We start from the raw sequence: 25,295 nt of genomic DNA on the forward strand, positions 1-25,295 counted from the left end.
TAGATTGGACTGCATAACAATTTAACTTTGGTTAGAAAATTTGGCACGACATTATACATGTACATGTATGAACAGGGCAAATATTTCGGGTTGACTGCATAACAATTTCGACAATCAAACAGGACGGAACTGAGTAATCGAGGGAAGAGGTACATGTACAATTAGATAATCTATATCAAGAATAGATGCACCACTAATGTAAAAAAAGAAAAAGAATACACAGGCACGGGACAACCTTTTACAGCCCCCAAACCATAGGGGATACTATCCGTAAATCAAAGGAATAGAAATGTGATGTGCTTTTTGACACCAAATCCAAACACGCACTTGTCAAAACAAAAAGCGAAGAAACAGCACTGTTATAATATTATTGTTTTAATATCACAGCGAGGCGTTCAACAGGGAGCGAAAGCGTACATTTTACTACAATATAAGCTAACTGAAAGACAGACTCAAGCACCGGGTTGAGATCGACTGGTACATGTACATCTGTGTAAAATACTACCTACCTATCCTCTTCGCTCCTGGTGGAGCATAAGGTCGCCACAAGTGTGTAAAATACACAATGCATGAAATGAATAAAAAAGTAGGTTGTTATCAAAAGAATTTAAAAACAAATTATTTAAGTAGTTTCAAATCAATTTAACAGTCATGAATCTCAGGTTTAAAATAAATTCAAATGTTTTGGGTTTTTATATAAATCGAAATTTTGAATATCGTATATCTTTGTTGAAACAGCTATTTGTTTTTATAATAATTAAAGTTATATTACAATGTTGATTGATGTACCTCTGTTTTTGACATTTTACCTATTATATATAAAAAAGAAGATGTGGTATGATTGCCAATGATGAGACAACTCTCCACAAGAGACCAAATGACACAGAAATTAACAACTATATAGGTAACCGTCCGACCTTCAACAATGAGCAAAGCCCATACCGCATAGTCAGCTATAAAAGGCCCCGAAATGACAAATTCAAAAAACAATTCAAACGAGAAAACTAACGGCCTAATTTATGTACAAAAAATAAACGAAAAACAAATATGTAACACATCAACAACCAACAACCACTGAATTACAGGCTCCTGACTTGGGACAGGCACATACATACAGAATGTGGTTGGGTTAAACATGTTAGCGGGATCCCAACCCTCCCCCTAACCTGGACAGTGGTGTAACAGTACAACATAAGAACGAACTATAAAAATCAGTTGAAAAAGGCTTAACTCAGCAGATGGATACAAATAGAAATACATACAGCAAAAACACAGAGTAGACGTGGCCGGTTACTTGTATATCCCAACAACAAAACGACACTTATTACTGATTTGAGAGTACTCGCAGTTACTGACAGCTAGTTCAAAGCCACTAACAACGTATATGTCTGTTTCTTTTGTTCACACACTGTTTTCAATATACTGATGGAATTCTATGCGACTGTCATACAACCGATCGAGAGGTTTTAAATTAGCTAGCTATAAAATCAGGTTTAATCCACCATTTTCTACTTCAGGAAATGCCTGTACCAAATCAGGAATAGGACAGTTGTTTTTCATTCGTTTTATCTGTTTAAGCTTTTGATTTGGCTGTTTAATAAATAAATTTGGTGTATTTGCTGTCTTCTGATTGGTTAAAAGTATTACATTTATTTTCAATGTTGTTAATTTTTATGGGGACACGCCCACTCTGACGTTGTGTATTCATACGCCAACATGTGTGTATGTTGTTATTGTTAATATAAATAATATAAAAAGCTCTTTGAGCCTTATTTTTGATTGAAATTTATTTATAATAAATGGCTATTATTTATTTTGAATTTATTGAACCATAACATTAATTTGGCTGTTTAATAAAGGACTTTCCGTTTTGAATTTCCCTTGGAGTTTGGTATTTTTGTCATTTTACTTTTTTCGAATATACGAAACCTTTTTTAAGTATTAGGTTGCACTTTGTGAATACAGCTGTTTCATAAACCACGACTCTATTCGGGAGATATATAATATTCAAAGATATTTTTGAGATAGAATTTAAACAAGGACACAAAAAACCTAACTCAAACTGTGTCGTATGAAAGCAACAGGAAACACAACCGAAGGACAAATAAGCGAGTGTTCACACATTGTATTTGTAATAAGTAAACATAATAGTAGTCATGTAGAGGCTGAACTATTGTCATATGAATTGAGAACTATTATAAATATATCGTTCTTCAAACGCTTTGAGTACACACCCGTGGCAAAATATGATTATATTGTTTGGGCTGTTCCGATCATACTCCTACGTCATATGCTTTATTATGAATGAGCTACCCGATCATAAACCAGACAGCTTGAAGGACACCGGATTTTAATAAATTGACGAATACAATCCATAAGCATAAATACATAAATAAATCATTACAATTATAAATGATGACTGAATGATGATATGCTGTATTTTTAGGTTAAACACCAAATAATGACAAAGTCTCTACTAGTATCATGATAGACGATCCCGCCGGCCAGGAAAAACCAACTAAAACGAGTTAACTCGATCAAAGGCTACATTAAATACTAAATATTTAGTGGGAAAAAGTTGGAAACCTGTGTCCAAACCTAATGCTCGGAAGACCGTCTCAAGAGGTATACTTGGACAGTATAAAAAAAATGAAATAAATATAATTATTCGAAACAAAAACATAACTAATTATGAACAAAAACATGAATTAAAACTAACAAATTATACATATCTAAAATATGTAAAAATAAACTTGACACTACGACTGTTGGATAGAAAGTAAAGGCTTTCAAAATATTTTCCCGCACATGAAAATTTTCACGTGACTAAATTAGAAAATGTATACGCATCGTTAATACAAATGTTTCCGGCTATTCTTTAAATCTGCCATGCCTTTTAATGCATCGTTCATTAACTTCTGAACTAGAAGCAGTGGTCACCCCACCAGCATGTAAGGAATGTAAACCTAAATTCAACGTAGGTGCGACTAATTTCAGTCTTTTCAATATATTTTCTTTAGCCTCTGTGTAACTTATTTTCTTTTTTTTGTAAATAAGTTTAGCTATACATTTATGCCTAAATATAGGTCGAAATATATAAAATTCTGAATTCAGGTTCAATTTAGCCAAATTAATATAATTCTTGAAAATACTGACTGGACATGCTATAGTTGTTCTTTTAACTTATCGGCAATATGAATAATTATATGGTTTTGTTTTTATTTAAGCCTATGTATTTATGGGAAAGAAGTTGAGGTAATACTTTGTTTATTTTAATATAATGAATTTCTTTTTATTTGCACATGAACATTATAGTAATTTATACACATTATAATAAGATATATACAACAAATTAAATAGACACAGCTAAAATATTGGCGATTACAACTGATAAAAGTGTATTCAAAATAAAGTTACTTAACTTAACTTTAATTTCATTTTCTGAAAGGTAATTAAGTACAGACAGTTTAGAATTTCTGTTTCTAAATGCACCCCTCATGTCCGTAATTGACGTCAACGTGCATACAGTGTTGTTTGGTTATTGCTGTCGTTGCATTGCTGTATCATTAACGTTAACTCTATTTCTCATGTTTATACTGTCGAATATCTTTAAATATGTCTTTTTGCTATTCTTAATTGCATGTACCTTGGTTGCTATATAGACGTTTATCTATCATATATTCAGTACTTGTTATTGCGAGTTTGAGTATTTGATAAAGATGGAAACTCCAGACCTGTATTGTACTTTTTGGAACATCTCGAGATTATATCTGGGATTCCTAGAATGTTATCCGCTTGAAATTACAAAAGACGACAATGTTGGACAAGTAAAGCCTCTTCATGCTGCCGGAGGGGCTCATATGGCCATATATTTAAGTTATGCAAGCACTTAATCATCACCGCATCTCTTTCAAATAAAACACCGAAGATAATAGGTTATCAATGTTACGTCATCAAGGCGTGACGTCAAAGTCGGATATATATGCCGTATTTCTTGCTCGGGGGAGGGGGGGGTACTTCTATTTACAAGGTGATAGGACGTGCCGCTGGAATAGGTCACCTTTTCAAGCTTGAAAATATGTGAATAGGTCGGGAAAACTATCCAAAATATATGATAAGGTCAATAAAGTTCCCATAACTCCTTCGTCTGTCATCTTTCTTGTTGTTCCCGTCTGTGTTTTTATCAACCAATTTTTCTCTTTTGACACTTTGGTATTCCACTCTTACATTACATACCACATGGAACACAGACATTATGGGAAAAGATTACATTTTTACCTACGCAATATATGAAAAGGTATACATTTTTAAAATCTATATTATATGAAAAGGGTGAACAGAACCCAAGCGGCACCCCGTATCAATTAAGTATTTAAGTAGCCCCCCGAGATTTCTTGGCATGATACGAAATGTAGTAACATCAAATAAGCGATAGCAAAAGAATTATTCAGCAGTCCGCTTACATGTAGAAATGGGTAAAAATTAGAATTAACTACAACCGTTCCTGAAATTTGTTGTAATTGTACATCGTTTTCCTGACTTACTTTACATAGTTTAAATCAAAGAAAAAAAAATGATCATCTCAGAATGAGAACAATGCGGTTTTTTCTCTCTCCCCCTTTTCCACTAGCCATTGACTGTGGCTGAACATTGGACGAGTTATATACACTTCGGCACCGAGACAATTCGGTGCCCGGACAATAAGGCATCCGTGAAAAACATTTTGGGCACCCGAGAAAGATAGATCAGTATCAAGACAAATCGGCACCTAAACAAATCGACACCGTATATAAAGTTACTGTTTTATATTACACTGTACAGCTTTCAGACCTTATTATTTTAAAACAACTAACTTGTGATATAAATTTTGTGGCCACATTCTATATGATACTGATGTAGGTTTTCTAAGATTTAATACAAAAGTTATGGAGTCGGCCAAAGCAAATGCTCTGTGATATGAAACCCTTGATGGATTCGTTGATGGAATATCCTTTTATCAGGTTTGTTTCACCGTGCATGCAATTCAATTTGCTTTAGAGTAGAATTTTAGTTTATTAAAAGACCTTTTGTCTGATTTTAAAAATTTACTTTAAATTGTAAAAATATTTGAATTAACTCTCGCCGCGATATAGTCTTTTTTGCGCTTTAAGGATGTTAGCTACTATGTTTCAAAATAACAAGCTTTTTAAAAGACTGTTATAAATTGATAGTATATGAATAAAGGAACTAAAAAAACAGAAAAAAATGAAGGGTTCGTGTGCTTGTTTTCGAGATATAAGCCATTGGAAATTTGGCGGGAAATAATTCTCTCTAGACTTTTCATACATTTAACATTGGCACCCTTTTTCTTTAAAATATTATGAAAAAATAACAAGGATTTTATAGGATTTTCAAATATGGATTTTAAAACTATTTGTAATAAAATTATGAAAAAAAAAGTAGGGGTTAGCGGGGAAATTTTTTTAATGGCACTACATGGATGAAACCAGAGGATGCCGAATATCTGGCAAAAATTCAAAAACATGAGGAGCGAACATCCAATTTTATCTACGTATACGGTGATAACCATCGATGTTTAAATAAATAACAAAATATATGTGCCACATTTATTCTATATAATTATTTCAACAAACAATTTAATTCAAATAAAAACAGTAAATAAACAGCACTAAAGATGAACCATAATTGCATAGAATTTAAGAAACACTGAGAACTAATATAATTGTTTAATACATCAAATTTTACTTGTATACATTGTCATTTTGGTGACAGAGCATACACACTGGCAAATTCTTTTAGGAGCCTGGATGCATAAATGATGTTGCAAAACTGGTCCCAGAGTGCAACCTGGATAATCGGCCCTGGATCTGCCTACTAAGTGGTGTCAAATCCATATTGAATGCTATATCAATTTTCAACCAATATAATTATCGGACGGATACTTCAATTTAAATTGGAAAAACTAAAGTCCTCTGTTTGAATATATGATAAAGTGATTAATTCATGAGAAAATCCGTATCGCATGCTGTTTCAATCCGAGTAATCAATATCAGCCAGAGAACAAAACGCCCAAGGGCTGATATTGATTACTTGGGTTAATACATAAAATGGAAAATAGAAATGGGGAATGTGTCAAAGAGACAACAACCCGACCAAAAAGCAGAAAACAGTCACAAATGGGTCTTCAACTCAGCGAGAAAATCCCGCACACGGAGGCGGGCTTCAGCTGACCCCTAAACAAATTAAACTGTGTACTAGTTCAGTGAAAATGGACGTCACATTTGTGTTATATATATCGCTAGGTTGCTTTATTACTTTCATATGCACCACCTCCTCTTACTGATGTACACATATTTTTCAGACATGCAGTACATGTTTTGTTCATGTACGATATAGGGAAAAAAGCAGAAGAAAAGATAAAAGAAAGAAATAGAAAAGACGAGAAGTTGAATCATTTTCAAAAGGAGTTGTTTGGTAGCTCGTATTCGGTTATAATCGAACGTAATCCCTATCGTTTTTATGAATGTAACCTATTATTGTGTCTTTTCATGCGACAGCCGTTATTTCTTTTATAATTAAGTATATCACCATAATTACATATCTAGGTGCCATTGCAGTATTTTCAAAATGTGTGTGTCAAAGTAGTATGAAGGTCACTTCTTTCTCTTTTAACTTGTCCTTTCTTCGCAAAAGAAAAAAAAACACATGTAGAACATCAGTTCAGCATATTATTATCAAGATGACACACGAATTAAATGCAATTGTTACGTGGATGGAGAGTTGTCTCATTGGCACTCATACCACATCTTCCTATATCTATAAGATATGTTTCATATTTACGCTCTTTGTTTCATTTTGTTAACTTTATACATCAAACATAAAAATAAGGAGATGCTGTATGATTGTTGATAAGACAACTTCCCACCACAGTTAAAATGAAGTGGATGGAAGCAATTAAAGAAAACCGGAAGGCCTTCAACAATGAGAAGAACCCATACAGTATAGACAGCTACAAAAGACCCCGACATGAGAAAACTAATGACCTAAGGTTAAATGTGTGTACATACAAGAATAGTATTTGTCATCACTGGGGACTTATGGTTAGTGGGGGAGGTAATTCGGTCATTTTTGTAAATAGGAACTTTAAACGTTATCACTATAGCGTAGTTTTGCTTCCTAAAGAGTACTAAGGTTTGTTCAACTTTAGCTGTCTTTTGATTTTCCTGTCGTTTGGTTGCTGTCTAATTTAAAACAAATTACATATAAAAACAAATGCACAATCATTTACCCAATACAGGTATGACAGACTTTTGTAATCCGTTCTAATTTCGAATTTATTCTCCATAAATATGATGCCCTCGAGGCGCGCTCGCCACAATGACATCAGCAAAGGTCTTCTCTTTCTCAATATATTCTTTTTTGTTGTAATTTCTTAAAACCAATCACAAAATCAGCAACAAGTAAAATTAAAAGAATTATTAAATAAAACTTTATTCTTCAATAACAAGTGTATATAATATACAATAGTAATAATAACGCCATTCATGAATCAATGGAAACTAAAAGACAAAAATAACGTATCACAGACGAATATATTTACATGAAAGCCCATCTGTCCAAAATGTAAAATATGTCACTCTAGTATTGTTATTGCACATAATTACATATTGTAAAATCATCCACATTTACATCAAAAGCATTTCCTGTGAACAATACTGGGTCCACATTCGTCGTATTCCTGTTTTGAAATCCACATCTGCCCAAAAGTAGATAATGATCCTAAAATAGATCCTCCAATCCATACTGAGTACTTCCGTTCTGGGGCGGCAATTATTTTGGTTTTCATCGAACTAGGGATGATTGCGTCCATTTCTTTTTTCAGCCTGTCTGCAATTCCTGAAACAAACAAAAAACATAAAAATTATATACCCATAGCTTTACATTTTTATAATACTTCAATTCTACCTGAGTGTATTTATAAACATCTGTGTATGCAAATTTTAAGTCATATACTTATTTTTCATATTGTTTTTCAGGTTCTTCAAAGTATTGGTTATTTTTTACCCATGTCTCCTGTTTACGCAAATGCTATCTAATTGCTATATAAAACATCAAGAATCTGTGTCCGAGGACATCTAGACCCGCTCGCAATATATCTAAATGTTCAATGAACCGTTTAGTTTTCAAAACTGTTATTTGGCTTAGAAGTTTGAGTTCTTTAGGCAAAACTGGTATAAAGCAATGTGACAGCGACTTATTTTGTATTTTTCGTATGTGAAATTAACCTTTTTTAATTCTTGTTCCTCCGTGAACATACCCCCCTTTTTTTTCTTTAACGGATGTCTTTGATTGGTTAAGCTACTAACCTGGATACATTGTTGAACCTCCTGACAGTACGATATTATTATACAGATCTCGTCTGATGTCAATATCAGTGGACGTGATTGAGTTATGTAACATCTCATGTATACCGGCAGCCTCCATTCCAGTAAAAGATGGTTGAAACAGGACTTCCGGACAACGGAACCGTTCATTTCCGATTGTGATGACACTGCCATCTGGTAGCTCGTAGCTCTTTTCTATTTGAGATGATTTGGCAGATGCATCTAGTTCTTGCTCGAAATCAAGTGCAACATAACACATTTTCTCCTTGATATCTCGGACGATTTCACATTCAGCTAAAATAACAAACAAAAGTATTTTAAAATCATTTAAAATTTATGAAATGTGGAAAAAGTCAAATTGTTGCTTTGCAGAATTCATTAATATACTTTTAAACTACTGATCGTATGAGCCTTGATGTCTTAGTGACTCTCATGTTGATCATTTTTTAGAAAAGTATATTTATAATTTTTAACCCATCTATATAAATTATGTAGTTTTCCTTTATATTCATGAAACATTTGCCACTGGACTTTAATGATAGAAAATAATTCTATAAATATACTAGACAAGTAATAATGTGTTTTGAAACACATCAAATTAAAACTACTTACAGGAACTGTTAAAACAATATCCTCGCTCACGAAGTATCTTCTGTAGGTAGGCTGTTAAATCTCGTCCGGCGAGATCTAGTCTTTTAATGGCATGAGGTAGAGCATATCCTAAAATATAAACAACAAAATTCAGTAAAATTGCTCCTGAGGGGTGTTTAATTAGCTTCAAGCAATGCAATTTCTGCACTTTATTTAGTCTTTAAAAAAATAGAGGCACGTTGACAATAATGCAATTAAGATTGAAATATAAAGAAATAAAAAAAAGTAGCTTGTATCGGAATTTTTCATTTTGAATTCAAATATGATTATATTCTATAATTGAGATGGACTTTAATATCGGGTTTAATTTAGAATAATAAAAAATATTGGATGAATATTGTTTAAATTAAACATAATATATTATTCAATAAAACATTTTTGTATAGGGAATATTTTAAATAAATGTTGTCGAATCATATGTCAATGGGTTTACCTTCATATATAGGAACAACATGAGAAACTCCATCTCCTGCATCAAACACGATTCCTGTTGTTCGTCCTGATGCATACAGGGATAAAACAGCCTGGATACCGACGTAAAATGCTGGTGTATTGAATGTCTCAAACATGGTCTGGAATTAAAAAAATATTTCACCTTTTTTTCTAATCGACACTATCACGACAAATTAGAAACATGAATACAAAAATTCAAATTGAGTTGCCTTCCTTTAAACATGTTTACTATCAATTGAACCGAAAGACAGAAACAAAAAAATATAAAAAAACTAAGTACGATTGCGCGTGTTTTTTTGCAAAATAAAATAAAAGGCGTTCAGTCAATTTTTCCCAGTGTGACTGTTTGAAAAGATTTCCCCAAAAACTAGCCAGTATCGACAAAATTAATTATCATAGAATAGAAAGATCTACTTCTTTATCGATACATTATCCATTTTCTATAAGAAAAATGGAACTTTAGATTTCTTTATTTTTCTGCGAATCTAACAAGTAACTGCTGTAGTGAACCTGTGTCATTCGTTCCCGGTTTGCCTTTGGATTCATCGGTGCTTCAGTCAACATAACCGGATGTTCTTCGGGTGCCACTCTCAGTTCATTATAGAACGTATGATGCCAGATCTTCTCCATGTCATCCCAATTAGTCACTATTCCATGTTCGATGGGATATTTCATAGACAGTATACCTCGTTTACTTTGTGCCTCGTCCCCAACGTAACAATCTTTGCCTCCCATGCCCGCCATTACAATCTGACAAAATAAATATGGTTGGTTGGATTTATACGTGAATTGTAGGGAATAACATCGATTTCAACAAAAGAATTATTAGCTATCAATGTTGCATCTAAACAACAAGCAGTAATTAGAACTTTATTTGCAGACATCTAAATTTAATAAATACAACGCAAAACAAATGACTTCAAGATCCTTTTAATCTTTATCTGCTCGAGTTATCTTTAAAAAAAATCCTATGAAAAGATTAAAACATTTCGATGCGTAATTTTATTCAAAAAGTGTTAGGACAAAAGCTTAAAAGGTGAAATGAACTATACACTTACCTGATATTTTGGTCTTCCAGTAACTGCGGGGAAAACGGATCTAGGTGCATCATCTCCGGCAAATCCAGCCTTAACCATTCCGGAACCGTTGTCAATAATTACTGCGCTGATGTCTTCGTTGAAACTCATTGTTACTTGTTAATAGTCACGTGTGCTCTACAATTACAAAATAACGATAAAACTTAAATATGACGAAAGCTATTTGTTAATTTATGATTTCATGATTTCACGACATTTTTTTTTTTGCGAAGAACGATTCATTTCTGCTGTTGTACATGCAAAAATCAAATTTGCAACCTTTAAAAGCAAGATGATTTCAATTGGCAATCACATTGTGCATTGCATGGACCATCAATTCTTACCAACATCAAAGTTTACGAAACCAGAGAAATCATTTTTTTTCAACAATTGCATCATCTTAATGGTATAGCTTAACTTTACATAATAAAACGATTTTAAAACAATTTTCGTAATCTTATTTTGGTGAAAGTTTGTTAAAAGAAAAATCGAATTACTCCGTATACAAAGAACACAAAATGGTACTTACTTTTTTTAATTCCTTTTACGATCTCTTTCGCGTTTAAATTTGCTATGATAATAATTTAATTTTTTTATCGTATTTATACATGTTATATACCCAGGTAAGACTTTTTCTAAGAACTCAGATTGAATTAGAAGAAAAACGTTAGTAAGTTTGTATTTAGTGTTAGTCATCAAAATCAAACAATACCATAGGAGATTTCTCATCGGTTATGTATAAAAATAGATTAAGATAAACATTACCTGTCGTTTAAAGGGACCTGTAATAGCTTTATATAGACAATGATTTACCCAATATTAATTGCTATTTTAAGAAAGGACATTTAAATAAAAGTCGAACTAGAATTACTCATAAGTATTCTCCTGGTATAAACCACCCATCAATGTAGACATAAAACCAATACTTGTACCAAATATCCAAGTATATATAAACACTCTGAATATACACGCCATAAAAGGCTATAATAAATACCAAAGACTTAGTAAAGTGGATAGTCGCACGACAACGCCGATGCTCTATATTTAATATGAAATAAACATTATTCATACATATATCTACACATATAATATATAATTCAAACATCAGTATCAAGTAAAAAACTTTTTAAAATATAAAGCTGAATAAACTTTAACCAGAAGTAAAATTAACCAAGAAAATTCGACTGTTCAGATTGACGGTGTCGTGCTGAATGATTACATATAGGCAATAAAATACCGCGAAAATAATTTTGAAGCGGGAAAACTTAACGCCCTCTATGATACATATGATGAAAACACCCAGGAGAAATTAATTTCATTCTAATGCACTGCCCGTTTAAACGAATGAAATTACAAATATATCAACCCTAATTAGGACGTCTGTTCAATGTTATTTTGCTTCTTGTGAGTTTTATAATGAATGACAAGGCGAAAAATGTGTGTAGCACGAATGTTGGTGGTATTTTATATTTTAGAGCCCTGTTTACAAAACTGTCGCAGAAACATGTTCTAAGATGGTCTTTGGGCATATAATTGTTATAGGTCTTATGTGATGTTTTTGAAATCATTAAGTTATGATAGTTCAAAGTCATTTTCCATTTCAAGAACTTCTTTATAACTGTGCAAAATGTTCATCTCAGAATTGTTGTGGTTTATCATTGAAATTTTGTTAGGATATAAGAATATTGAGTTTTCATTGACCTCATATGGCAAATGTGAACGACATATTAGTTATATTTTTAATACATCTGAAAGTTTACACAATTACTGTCTTTTGCTGAGTTAAATTTGTGGTTTTATTGACTTTTGAAAAACTTATATTCACTGAGGCCAACGAGAGGCATATAATACAATTTATTCAATATTGATAATACTTTTTAGTAGGTTTTTCTATATGGGATTTTGAATAAATAAACATATTCACCTGCGGAAAAAGTATATTCACCGCGCAAAACGTCGCGTGCTTTTACGTCCATAATTTTGGTAAAAAACGTTTGATGTACAATTGGCTTTTGTAATTAGTTGCCATTACATACATTTGGAATATGGAATAAAACAGTTACTGTCTTTTGTTTTGTTAAATATATGTGGTTTAATTAACTTTTGAAAAACTGATAATCACTTTGGCATCTGGCCTCAGTGAATATCAGTTTTTCAAAAGTCAATAAAACCTAAAATCTAACTCATTATTAGACAGTAATTGAATATTATATGCCTCTCATTGTATTATATGCCTCTGCTGCAGGTAACGTAACAATAAAAAACCTGATATTCATGCTATCTGCAATTTCCTTATGAATTCATGGCCATGTCTCGAAAGTAACCGTTACTTTGTGCGGGTAATCGTAGCCAGTGCCTCAATAAAATTAGTCTTAACGTTAGGAAATCAAAATACATGACCTTGCAGGTAGGTTAGAAATGTTATATCATATTATAGTTATTATACTATATTATATTATAATGTTATATTAAATGGGTGTTTTGATATTGATTTTTGTATTATATTCAAGTACAGTTATAATGGGTCGAAATCAGCTGTACGACATCTTTTTCTTATCTTAAAGCATGTTATAAGAGCTATCTTCTCACGTTTTATCTTAAAACTCTATGGTGTAGTTTTCTTTTTATCACACAAAATTGGATTCTCCATGCATAATCTATACAAAATCTGACAATTTTGCACAACCTGTAGCGTGAAAAAAAGTCCCGTGACCAATAACTTTTATTATATTTTTGAAAAAAGCAGAACAAAAACTTCATTTTGACAAATTATTAAAAATTACAAAATATTAAGTCACGTTAATACGTTCTACTGTTAAGGATGTACTTAGGTGAGGTTTTTGAATTTGTGTCAAATGTTCGGACTCCTTGTTTTTTTCCATACAATATAATAACACACATTTATCTTTTCACATAAGACTTAGTAGCTCATAAAAGGTCACTTTCCAAAATTTAAGCAGATTCTTGATTGTTTTTCTTTTGATTTGAGACCCAAATTATACCAATGCAAATATAAGGTAAAACCCAGAGTCATCCTTTTCCCGCCATATTTTAAAAATCAAATATCTCGAAAAGGAGCTCCATGACCTATCAATATTTTTAGCTTATTTTGTTCCTTAACTAATGCTCTTCTCATTTATGGTATCAATTTTAATTTCTTAATATTTGAATGTCACCTTAGTACATCCTTAAGGAAATATTCAACTTCACAATGATAAAAATGAGTGTTTTTCAAACTGCTATATCCAATGAAATGATTCTAGTACTACGGAAGCCGGTTAGTGTCAGGGTGGAGTTTTTATTGTAAGTCGTTATAACGACTTAGCTTATCTAACTCATTATAACAACTTAGATAACTTGTTATAACAACTTAGCTAACTTGTTTTAACGACTTAGCTAACTCGTTTAAACAACTTAGCTAACTCGTTTAAACAAGTTAGCTAACTTGTTATAACGACTAAGCTAATCTAACTCGTTATAACAACTTAGCTAACTCGTTTAAACAACTTAGCTAACTTGGTTATATCAAGTTAGATTAGCTAAGTCGTTGTAACAAGTTAGCTAAGTCGTATAAACGAGTATGCTAAGTTGTTTAAACGAGATAGCTTAGTCGTTTAAACGAGTAAGCTAATTTGTTATAACAAGTTAGATTAGCTAAGTCGTTACAACAAGTTAGCTAAGTTGTTTAAACAAGTTAGCTAAGTCGTTTTAACGAGTTAGATAAGTTGTTTAAACGAGTTAGCTAAGTTGTTTAATCGAGTTAGCTAAGTCGTTAAAACAAGTTAGCTAAGTTGTTATAACGAGATAGCTATGCTTAGTCGTTATAACAACTTAGCTAAGTCGTTATAACGACTTAAAAAATAAAACTCCACCCTGACACTAACGTAGCTAATCTACCTCGTTATAACAACTTAGCTAACTCGTGAAAACGACTTAGCTAACTCGTTTAAACAACTTAGCTAACTTGGTTATATCGAGTTAGATTAGCTAAGTCGTTGTAACAAGTTAGCTAAGTCGTATAAACGAGTATGCTTAGTTGTTTAAACGAGATAGCTTAGTCGTTTAAACGAGTGAGCTAAGTTGTTATAACAAGTTAGATTAGCTAAGTCGTTACAACAAGTTAGCTAAGTTGTTTAAACAAGTTAGCTAAGTCGTTTTAACGAGTTAGATAAGTTGTTTAAACGAGTTAGCTAAGTTGTTTAATCGAGTTAGCTAAGTCGTTAAAACAAGTTAGCTAAGTTGTTATAACGAGATAGCTATGCTAAGTCGTTATAACAACTTAGCTAAGTCGTTATAACGACTTAAAAAATAAAACTCCACCCTGACACTAACCGGCTTTATGATTCCGATAAAGCGTGTGGTTCAAGTTTTTTTGAATCTTTTATATTTTATTTCAAAGGATTAAAGTAATTATTTCAAAATCTTATGAAAATTAACAAAGCCAATTTAGTCTAAGTAAAGGTATTTTCGCAACGATGATGAGCAGATATAAATAATATAAATGTTTTTCTCTGACTGTTTATGACGTCTTTACACTAAAACCATTGGATGTTGGATGTGTACTGATTGATAATTTAGTCTTAGATGCATGAATTTTTTTATTAGTTCTTAGTGGCTTTAAACTAGCTGTTAGCAACTGCGAGAACTCTCAAATCGTACTTTCTTGTTTATTTGACCTGTTGATACTAATTGTATTGCTTTTTTGTTATTTAATGTTATTCAGGGTTATATCTGGTCTATATACCAGCTTTGATAAGTGTTTGGTATAACTATAAATTTTCACTACGTACCCTGAACATCAAAATTATTTATTTTGTAATAATATTTCCTTTCTCTATTGGTACTGTACACGTATACCTAACAACAAAATTATTTTCATTTACCTGTGTTTAAAATAATTGCAAATGGATAGTATATTGTTCGAGCATATTGTTTTTCTTTAATTGTTTAACATTTCTTACCGATATAACATGTTACTTTTATTATTCTTCCCTTAGTTTATTTATTTTGTATTCAAAATTATTTATTTTGTAAAAATATTTCCTTTCTCTATTGGTACTGTACAGGTATACCTAACAACAAAATTATTTTCATTTACCTGTGTTTAAAGTTATTGCAAATGGATGGTATTTTTGTTCGAGCATATTGTTTTTCTTTAATTGTTTAACATTTCTTACCGATATAACATGTTACTTTTATTATTCTTCCCTTAGTTTATTTATTTTGTATTTACATTGTGTCATAGGTCAAATTTATTTGTTCAATGTATGTTCAATGGTGTTAATATGTCCTTTGATTGAGTTAAGCTATTTCAGTTGATATTTTATAGTGTGTCTTTCTATGTTGTGATGTTACACTATTGTTTCAGAAAAAGGGTGAAGGTTTGGTACCATTAAAACGTTTAAACCCGCTGCATTTGTTTGCACCTGTCCTAAGTCAGGAATCTGATGTTCAGTAGTTGTCGTTTGTTAATGTGGTTCATAAGTGTTTCTCGTTTCTCGTTTTTTATATAGATTAGACCGTTGGTTTTCCCGTTTGAATGGTTTTACACTAGTAATTTTTTGGGGCCCTTTATAGCTTACTGTTCGGTGTGAGCCAAGGCTCCGTGTTGAAGACCGTACTGTGACCTATAATGGTTTACTTTTATAAATTTTGACTTGGATGGAGAGTTGTCTCATTGGCACTTATACCACATCTTCTTATATCTATAAATGTATTTTTGTTGTTGGGATATACATGTACAAGTACCCGGCTAAGTCAACTCTGTGTTTTTGTTAGCTTTATTTCTATTTGTATCCATCTGATGAGTAAAGTCTATTTCAACAGATTTTTATATTTCGTTCTTATATTGTACTGTTACAACACTGTCCCAGGTTAGGGGGAGGGTTGGGATCCCGCTAACATGCTTAACCCCGCCACATTTTAATGTTTGTGCCCGTCCCAAGTCAGGAGCCTTTAATTCAGTGGTTGTCGCTTGTTGTTGTGTTACATATTTGTTTTTCGTTCATTTTTTGTACATAAATTAGGCTGTTAGTTTTCTCGTTTGAATTGTTTTACATTTGTCATTTCGGGGCCTTTTATAGCTTACTATGCGGTATGGGATTTGCTCATTGTTGAAGGCCGTACATTGACATATAGTTGTTAATTTCTGTGTCATTTGGTCTGCTGTGGAGAGTTGTGTCATTAGCAATCATATCACATCTTTTTTTTTATATGAAGTTGTTTGCAGTTGACACACATTTTTTTTATTTTCCATTACATGATGATACATTGAACAAAATAATATATTGTTGCTGTTAATTATGTCTCATTGTGATATATGATCATTTGTATTTTTTTTAAATGACATTTCTATATTTTTTGTATTTTTTTTTAGCTGTTTGAACAATTTCGTATTTCACAACCTTGTTTATATAGAACAGCTGGACAGACTTCCCAATTAGGGTTGCTACACAACGTATGCGTAATTCTGATTCGACTTTTATTTAAATGACCTTTCTAAAAATAGGATTTTGTATTTGATAAATCATTGTCTATTTTAAGCTATTACTGTTACAGGTCACTTTAAACGACAGGTTATATTTATCTTAATCTATGTTTATACATATAAAGCGAGATGAGAAATCTCCTTTGGTATTGTTTGATTTTGATGACTAACACTAAATACAATCTTACTAACGTTTTTCTTCTAATTCAATCTGAGTTCTTGGAAAAAGTCTTACCTAGGTATAAATATGACCAAATTTTCAAATTATAATCATAGCAAATTTAAACACGAAAGAGATCGTAAAAGGAATAAAAACAGGTAAGTACCATTTTATTTTCTTTGTTTATTGAGTAATTCGATTTTACTCTTTACAAAGTGAACTTTCACAAAAAATATGAATTACGAAAAATGTTAAAATTTAAAAAAAAAAAACTTAAGCTATATATATAATATTAACATGTTGCATTTGTTGCCAAAAATAATTCCTTTGATTTCGTTCGATGTTGGTAAAGAATTTAAGGGACGACATCAAAAGTTCAATGTAGGATAAAAACCTAATTCATATAGTTTTTTCACTGACCCCCTACCCACCCTCTTAACTTAATTTGTGAAAAATTGATTGACCAATAAGGATATATATAAAATCGATGTCAATTAAACAAAACTTGCAGCAATTTTGACACCCCCCCCCCCCCCCCCCAAACTATTTGAATTAAGTTTTACATCCTTCATTGATTTTTTGATGTCGTCCCTAAGTTTATGCAATTTGCAATGTAATTGCCTATTAGCACTATACGTGTGCCTAAGTTGTAATAAATTGTCTTGTCTTGTCTTGTCTTGATTTGTCCTATTGATATCATCTTGCTTTAAGAGGTTGCAAATCGCATTTTTTGATGTACAATAAAGCAGATATGAATCGTTGTTTGCAAAAAAAAAAAATATCGCGAAATCATGGAATCACTTTTAAATTAATAAATAGCTAAGATTTAAATTATCGTAATTTTATATTTGTAGATCACAGGCGACTATTAAAAGAAACAATGAGTTTCAACGAAGACATCAGCGCAGTAATTATTGACAACGGTTCCGGAATGGTTAAGGCTGGATTTGCCGGGGATGATGCACCCAGGTCCGTTTTCCCCGCTGTTACTGGAAGGCCGAAATATCAGGTATGTGTCTTAACATTTTTTTGTATATTATAACACGTTGAAATATTTTTGTCTTCAATCTCAGTTTTTTTTTAAGATAACTCGAGCTCACAAAGAATAAAAGGATTTTAAAGTCATTTGTTTTGCGTTGTATTTATCAAATTCAGATGTCTGCAATCAAAATTATAATTACTGCATGTTGTTTAGATGTAACGTTATTACCTAATAATTCTTTTGTTGAAACCAATGTTATTCCTACAATTTATACGTATAAATTAAAACCAATCATATTTATTTTTTCAGATTGTAATGGCGGGCATGGGAGGAAAAGACTGTTACGTTGGAGACGAGGCACAAAGTAAACGAGGTATACTGTCTATAAAATATCCCATCGAACATGGAATAGTGACTAATTGGGATGACATGGAGAAGATCTGGCATCATACGTTTTATAATGAACTTAGAGTGGCACCCGAAGAACATCCGGTCATGTTGACTGAAGCACCGATGAATCCAAAGGCAAACAGGGAACGAATGACACAGGTACAGTAGAGAAACTAATTGTTTAAATTAACAGAGAAAAAAAGAAATCTTTAGTTACATTTTGCTCATCGACATCCCAAAGTGATGATTCTTTCTATTCTGTAAACAACTATCAGAAAAACACTTTACGTATCCACTATAGAGTCCTTGCATGAGTGAACTGCTGTTGTAACACATCATGCAAAATGAGGTATTATACGAATAATGATGAACAAATACGCTAAACGTACCATATGATTCAGAAGCTACTGGATTTGTCTTTGGAAAATCTTTTCAAACTTTAAAAATGTGAGCAATCGGCTGCCGTAGTCTTTTTATTATTTTTTTTAATTTTTTTAAAATACGCGCATTCGTATCTATTAAGTTTTGTCCCTTTCGGTTATAGGGAAAACGGTACTATTATATTTTCCCAGCATTAGGTTGGTCTTTTGTGTACCCAAGGCAGGTGAAGGAAGTCAACTTAGGAGCGCTGTGATTGGATGTTAGGGTACAATATATTTTTTTATTTATCTATGAATAACTGCAGTGTGTATATTTACAATATAAATTTTGAAACCTATTGAAATATTTTCTAGAGAATTATTCGAAAAGACTTCAAAAATTTCATAAATTTGGTGTAAAATGACGGTGGGCATGGATAACATTAACAAGCTCCATTGGAAGTTGGTCATGATACTATTTGGCTTCAATTTTCAAAACAGAATAATAAAGTACTAACACCACACATAACTGTTTTATCGGGGTTTTTATTATAAAAAGTGGTAAATTTAGAAAATGTTAGTATTGTCGCCTATGGCAGAATAAATAGTACCGTTTTCCCTATATTGACATTAAACACGTTTAAAGGGAGACAACTCAATTCAAATATATGGTTTATGTTTCTAATGTCGATTTAATAAAATAGGAAGACATTCGTAAATTTCTTTAATAAAAACATGCATCAGTTGTATTTTGAATACCAATTCCAAAATATAAGTGATAGAATAGAATCATACCGGAATTTTAATTATTTTAAGATGATACAAAGAAATTCATGTATTTTTACATTTTCTGAGGATTTTATTATTTATGATTTTAAGATATTTTTGATTTCAGACCATGTTTGAGACTTTCAACACACCAGCATTTTACGTCGGTATCCAGGCTTTTTTATCCCTGTATGCATCAGGAAGAACAACAGGAATAGTGTTTGATGCAGGAGATGGAGTTTCTCATGTTGTTCCTATATATGAAGGTAAACAAATTGAAATATCATTGGACAATATTTTTGCAATTTCCCTTTATACAAACATGTATATATTTTTAATTGAATACACTATAAAATGTCAGAAACTCCATTCCAACGAATTTTACTAAATTAAAATAAAAGAATGTTTTATCATAATAAATTGCATGTAACGTTTTACGGAGTCAGTTTAATTGTGGCATCACACATATAATCTATCAAATGACAATCTTTTATATTTGCAGGAAAAATGTGATTCAAGGTTCTCTTTTAAATTCTTGATTTCTTTGCCTTCATTTTGATTAGTTGTCAATTTCCACATAAACGTTTCGACTAAACAGAATGATTGCAGCTTGAATCAAATGAAGCAAAACAATCACATTTTCCTCAAAGACCATAACAATGTTACATCATGTACATAATTTTGTTGTTTATATTTTAGGATATGCTCTACCTCATGCCATAAAGAGACTAGATCTCGCAGGACGAGATTTGACAGCCTACCTACAGAGGATACTTCGTGAAAGAGGATACTGTTTTAGCAATTCGTGTAAGTAGCTTTAATTTGACAGTGGCGGATCCAGAAATTTTTCATAAGTGGGGCCCACTAACTGCCTAAGAGGGGGCCCGCTCCGGTCATGCTTCAATGATTCCCTATATAATCAACCAAATTTTTCTCAGAAAAGGGCGGGGGGGGGGGGGGCGGGCCCCCTGGCCCCCCTCTAAATCCGCCTTTGTTTGATTTGGCTTCGGCTCAGGGAATATAAACTCTAACACGGGAATGTCACACATATATGATATAGAAATGATGTCCAGTGGCAAACAAATCAAGAATATATAGGAAATAAAACAATATAATGTTTAACGGATAACAGAAATTAATTAATATACTATAATTATTAATTGATAAAAACGTTCTTCTATGAATAAAGTCCAGTTGCAAATATTTCATGAATATTCAGGAAAACCACTTATTGTGATGGGTTTAATATAAATGAAATGCAATTCTAATCGATGATCAACAGAAAACAAAGAGAAATAAAATATGTTAACAGAAAGAATAACTAATTGTACTCATATAATCGGTAGTCTAAAAGTATTAAAAACTTTGCATTGCAAACATCTGACTTGAGTTTGTACATTTCAAAACTTTAAATGACATGAATTTAGAATCTTTTATTTTTTTAATTTTAGCTGAACGGGAAATCGTTCGAGATATCAAGGAGAAAATGTGCTATGTTGCTCTTGATTTCGAACAAGAACTAGACGCCTCTGCCAAATCTTCTCAAATAGAAAAGAGCTACGAACTACCAGATGGTGGTGTAATCACTATTGGAAACGAAAGATTCAGATGTCCGGAAGTTCTGTTTCAGCCATCTTTTACTGGAATGGAGGCTGCCGGTATACACGAGATGTTGCATAACTCAATCACGTCCACAGATATTGACATCAGACGAGATCTGTATAATAATATTGTTCTGTCCGGAGGTTCCACAATGTATCCAGGTTAGTAGCTTAACCAATCAAAGATGGTTGTTAAATAACGGGGGGAGGGGTGAGGGGATATGCATTCAGACGAACAATATTAAAGTTTCACGATACACGAAAAATGCACAAAAAAAATCGCTGACACGTTGCTTTTTAACAGTTAGCACAAAGAACTTAGAATTAAATGCCAAATAACTTTTTATTTACAGTTCATTGAACAATTTGAAATATAATGCGAGCGAGACTTCCGACATAGATTCTTGTTTTAAATAGAAATTTGATAGCATTTTCGTAGAGTAAGACATGCCTTAAAAAAAACTTATAAAAACATATATGAGTAATAATAGATGAAGTATGCATACACAGTTGTTCATAAATATACATTAGGTAGAATTACATAATCGTTAAACATGTAAAACTATGGGTAAATAAAATGTTTTTTGTTTGTTTCAGGAATTGCAGATAGACTGAAAAAAGAAATGGACGCAATCATCCCAAATTCGATGAAAACAAAAATAATTGCTGCCCCAGAACGGAAGTACTCGGTATGGATTGGAGGATCTATTTTAGGATCACTATCTACTTTTGGACAAATGTGGATTTCTAAACAGGAATACGACGAATGTGGACCAAGTATTGTCCACAGGAAGTGCTTTTGATGTAAATGTGGATAATTTTATGTTATGTAATTAGGTGCAATAACAGTAATTAAGAGACACATTATGTATATTGGACAGATGGGCTTTCATGTAATTATATTCGTCTGTGATACGTTATTTTTGTTATTTCCTTGTCATTGATTTTGATTGATATTATTGCAATTTTTATATGATATTTATACACTTGTTATTAAATTATTAAAGTTTAATTGAATTTTTAAAAAATGTGTGTTGATATTTTGATAGGTTTAGATAGAAAGTAGAAATTCAAAAAGAGTAAAACAAAAGCATGTATGGAGAGATGGTGAACCGCCATTGTGTTGTCATAGTAGCGAGAATGAAACGAGTGCGTGAGGTCTTTGTGGAATAATTTCAAAGTTAGATCAGCTTACAAATGTTTGGCATATTTGGTAAATGATTGTGCATCTATTATTTCTCAAAGTGACGATACGCCATAGACAGCAATCAAACAACAAGAAAAATCAAAAGACAGCACAAGGTCAACAATCTTTTTTTAAGGGGAGCAAAATTTGGCTACATTGACAAAGTCTAAAAGTTCCTATTTTCAAAAAATGACACAAATATTTACAGACCTACTTAACAAAAAAAGAAGATGTGTACGTATGATTGCCAATGAGACAACTCTCCACAAGAGACCAAAATGACACAGAAATTAACAACTATAGGTCACCGTACGGCCTTCAACAATGAGCAAAGCCCATACCGCATAGTCAGCTATAAAAGGCCCCGAAATAAACAAGTCCGTTTCAAATATTAGTCTGCTTTTCGTATCGTCGACTCTGTTACTTTCTCTGTTCTTCTCTTGTGCGTTTCATTTTAGCATATATGTACATGTACATGAAACACCACATTGACTGTATTTCTAAACATATGTTCATCTATAAAATATGGAAGTATAAACAAATAAGACAGCAACCTAACAACATAAAAAACCAAAAGTTATCTATGCACATGTTTTTCAGTCAAACATTATTGGGTATTTGTTAATGATAAAACAACCTCGCGAGAAAAATAAGTGGATGTTTGTTGGTAAAAAGGATATGGGGGTATTTGTCAATGGGACAACAACCTAGCAACAAAAATATCCAAACCACTACTATGCGTATGTTTGACAGTAAGATGGTTATGGGGGATTTTTGAAATGAAACATCAACAAAGCGACACAAATACCTAAAACACTACTATGTATCATATGAATCAGAAACTACTGGATTTGTCTTTGAAAAATCTTTTCAAATTTTGAAAATGGGAACAATCGGCTGCCGTAGCCTTTTCATTTTATTTCTTTTTGCAAAAGAAAACGCGCATTCGTATGTATTAAGTTTTGTTCCTTTCGGTTATATTGACATTAAACACGTTTAACGGGAGACAACTCAATTCAAATATATGGTTCTAATGTCGATTTAATAAAATGGGAAGACATTCGTAAATATCTTTAATTAATACATGAATCAGTTTGATTTTGAATACCAATTTCAAAATATAAGTGATATTATAGAATCATACCGGAATTATAATTATTTTAAGATGATACAAGAAATTCATGTATTTTTACATTTACTGAGAATTTTATTGTTTATGTTTATAAGATATTTTTGATTTCAGACCATGTTTGAGACTTTCAATACACCAGCATTTTACGTCGGTATCCAGGCTGTTTTATCCTTGTATGCATCAGGACGAACAACAGGGATCGTCTTTGATGCAGGAGATGGAGTTTCTCATGTTGTTCCTATATATGAAGGTAAACAAATTGAAATATCATTGGACGATCTTTTTGCGATTTTCCTTTATACAAACATGTATACATTTTTAATTGAATACTATATGATGTCAGAAACTCCTATTCCAACGAATTCTACTAAATAAAAATAAAACAATGTGTTATCATAATAAATTGCATGTAACGTTTTGAATCAATTTAGTTGTGGCATCATACATGTACTTATTATTTATCAAGTGACAATTTTTCATACTTGCAGGAAAAGATGCGATTCAATTTACTCCTTCAATTCTTGATTTCTATGCCTTCATTTCATTCATTATTAATTTCCTCCTAAACGTTTAAACTAAAAAGATTGATTGAAGCTTGAAGCAAATGAAGCTAAACAATCACATTTTCCTCAATAGCAATGTTACATAATTATGTTGTTTATATTTTAGGATATGCTCTACCCCATGCCATTAAGAGACTAGATCTCTCAGGACGAGATTTGACAACATACCTGCAGAGAATACTTCGTGAGCGAGGATACTGTTTTAACAGTTCCTGTAAATATTTTTAATTTGATGTGTTATAAAACATGATATCGATATGCAAACACATAATTACTTTGATAGTATATCTATAGAATTATTCTCTATGATTAAAGTTCAGTGGCAAATATTACATGAATATAACGGAAAACTACATATCATAGATGGGTTCAATATATATATAAATTTTTCTGATATATGACCGGCAGGAGTCAAAGAGTAACCAAGCATATCAGGAAGTCACTTAGACTTATGGGCTATTTAAAATTAGAAGTCGAAGAGTATAAAGAAATCATTATAGCAAATGTTTGACTTTTTCCAAATTTCACAAATTTAAATATGATTTTAAAATACTGTTGTTTGTCATTTTAGCTGAATGTGAAATCGTCCGAGATGTCAAAGAGAAAATGTGTCATGTTGCACTTGATTTCGAGCAAGAACTAGATGCATCTGCCAAATCATCTCAAATATAAAAGAGCTACGAGCTACTAGATGGCAGTGTTATCACTATTGGAAACAAAAGATTCAGATGTCCGGAAGTTCTTTTTCAGCCATCTTTTACGGTAATGGAGGCTGCCGGTATACATGAGATGCCCCATAACTCAATCACGTCAACAGATATTGACATCAGACGAGATCTGTATAATAATATTGTTCTGTCCGGAGGTTCAACAATGTATCCAGGTTAGTAGCTTAACCAAAACAAATGTAGTATTCAAATTATATGCAAGACCTTGGTCGCCATGTGGTCTAAGAGAAGAAAAAAAAATTCTTTCTTTATACTCCGTTTTCCTCCCTCAATACAACTGACCGTTTTGATATCGTCATGCTTGCTGAAATCGGGTTTTAATATAGATGAAAACTACAAACAAACAAAAAACAAAAAAAACAAAAAAAGAAAAGT

At 32.1% G+C, this 25,295-nt stretch overlaps 2 protein-coding genes and 1 pseudogene across 2 annotated transcripts; 2 read left to right on the plus strand and 1 right to left on the minus strand.

Annotated features, from left to right (window-relative positions):
• Positions 1-7,501: 7,501 nt before the first annotated feature.
• LOC127714614 (actin-5-like) lies at positions 7,502-11,179 on the minus strand. The gene is made up of 7 exons (XM_052220685.1): positions 11,094-11,179; positions 10,547-10,702; positions 9,999-10,238; positions 9,469-9,607; positions 8,997-9,104; positions 8,367-8,678; positions 7,502-7,896 (listed from the first exon to the last, which is right to left on the minus strand). Exons 2-7 carry the CDS (start codon positions 10,673-10,675, stop codon positions 7,691-7,693), a joined length of 1,134 nt encoding a protein of 377 aa, XP_052076645.1. The 5' UTR covers positions 10,676-10,702; positions 11,094-11,179; the 3' UTR covers positions 7,502-7,690.
• Positions 11,180-17,250: 6,071 nt separating this feature from the next.
• Positions 17,251-22,333, plus strand: LOC127714612 (actin-5-like). Its single transcript, XM_052220683.1, has 7 exons — positions 17,251-17,369; positions 18,066-18,220; positions 18,503-18,742; positions 19,838-19,976; positions 20,410-20,517; positions 21,162-21,473; positions 21,909-22,333. Exons 2-7 carry the CDS (start codon positions 18,092-18,094, stop codon positions 22,112-22,114), a joined length of 1,134 nt encoding a protein of 377 aa, XP_052076643.1. The 5' UTR covers positions 17,251-17,369; positions 18,066-18,091; the 3' UTR covers positions 22,115-22,333.
• Positions 22,334-22,508: 175 nt separating this feature from the next.
• LOC127713986 (actin-like) lies at positions 22,509-25,080 on the plus strand (annotated as a pseudogene).
• Positions 25,081-25,295: the final 215 nt, after the last annotated feature.

Source organism: Mytilus californianus, unplaced genomic scaffold (genome assembly GCF_021869535.1).
Source record: "Mytilus californianus isolate M0D057914Y unplaced genomic scaffold, xbMytCali1.0.p SCAF_9, whole genome shotgun sequence".
NCBI classification, from domain to species: domain Eukaryota; kingdom Metazoa; phylum Mollusca; class Bivalvia; order Mytilida; family Mytilidae; genus Mytilus; species Mytilus californianus.

Bases quoted from the DNA above. Each gene is read 5' to 3' on its own strand.
- LOC127714614 (XM_052220685.1), bottom strand. From the start codon at position 10,675: ATGAGTTTCAACGAAGACATCAGCGCAGTAATTATTGACAACGGTTCC. The intron at 9,608-9,998 runs GTTCACTACAGC...TTTTAATTCCAG, and splicing joins ACCGGGAACGAATGACACAG to ACCATGTTTGAGACATTCAA. The intron at 8,679-8,996 runs GTAAGTAGTTTT...TTGTTATTTTAG, and splicing joins ATATTGTTTTAACAGTTCCT to CTGAATGTGAAATCGTCCGA.
- LOC127714612 (XM_052220683.1), top strand. From the start codon at position 18,092: ATGAGTTTCAACGAAGACATCAGCGCAGTAATTATTGACAACGGTTCC. The intron at 18,221-18,502 runs GTATGTGTCTTA...TTATTTTTTCAG, and splicing joins CTGGAAGGCCGAAATATCAG to ATTGTAATGGCGGGCATGGG. The intron at 19,977-20,409 runs GTAAACAAATTG...TTTATATTTTAG, and splicing joins TGTTGTTCCTATATATGAAG to GATATGCTCTACCTCATGCC.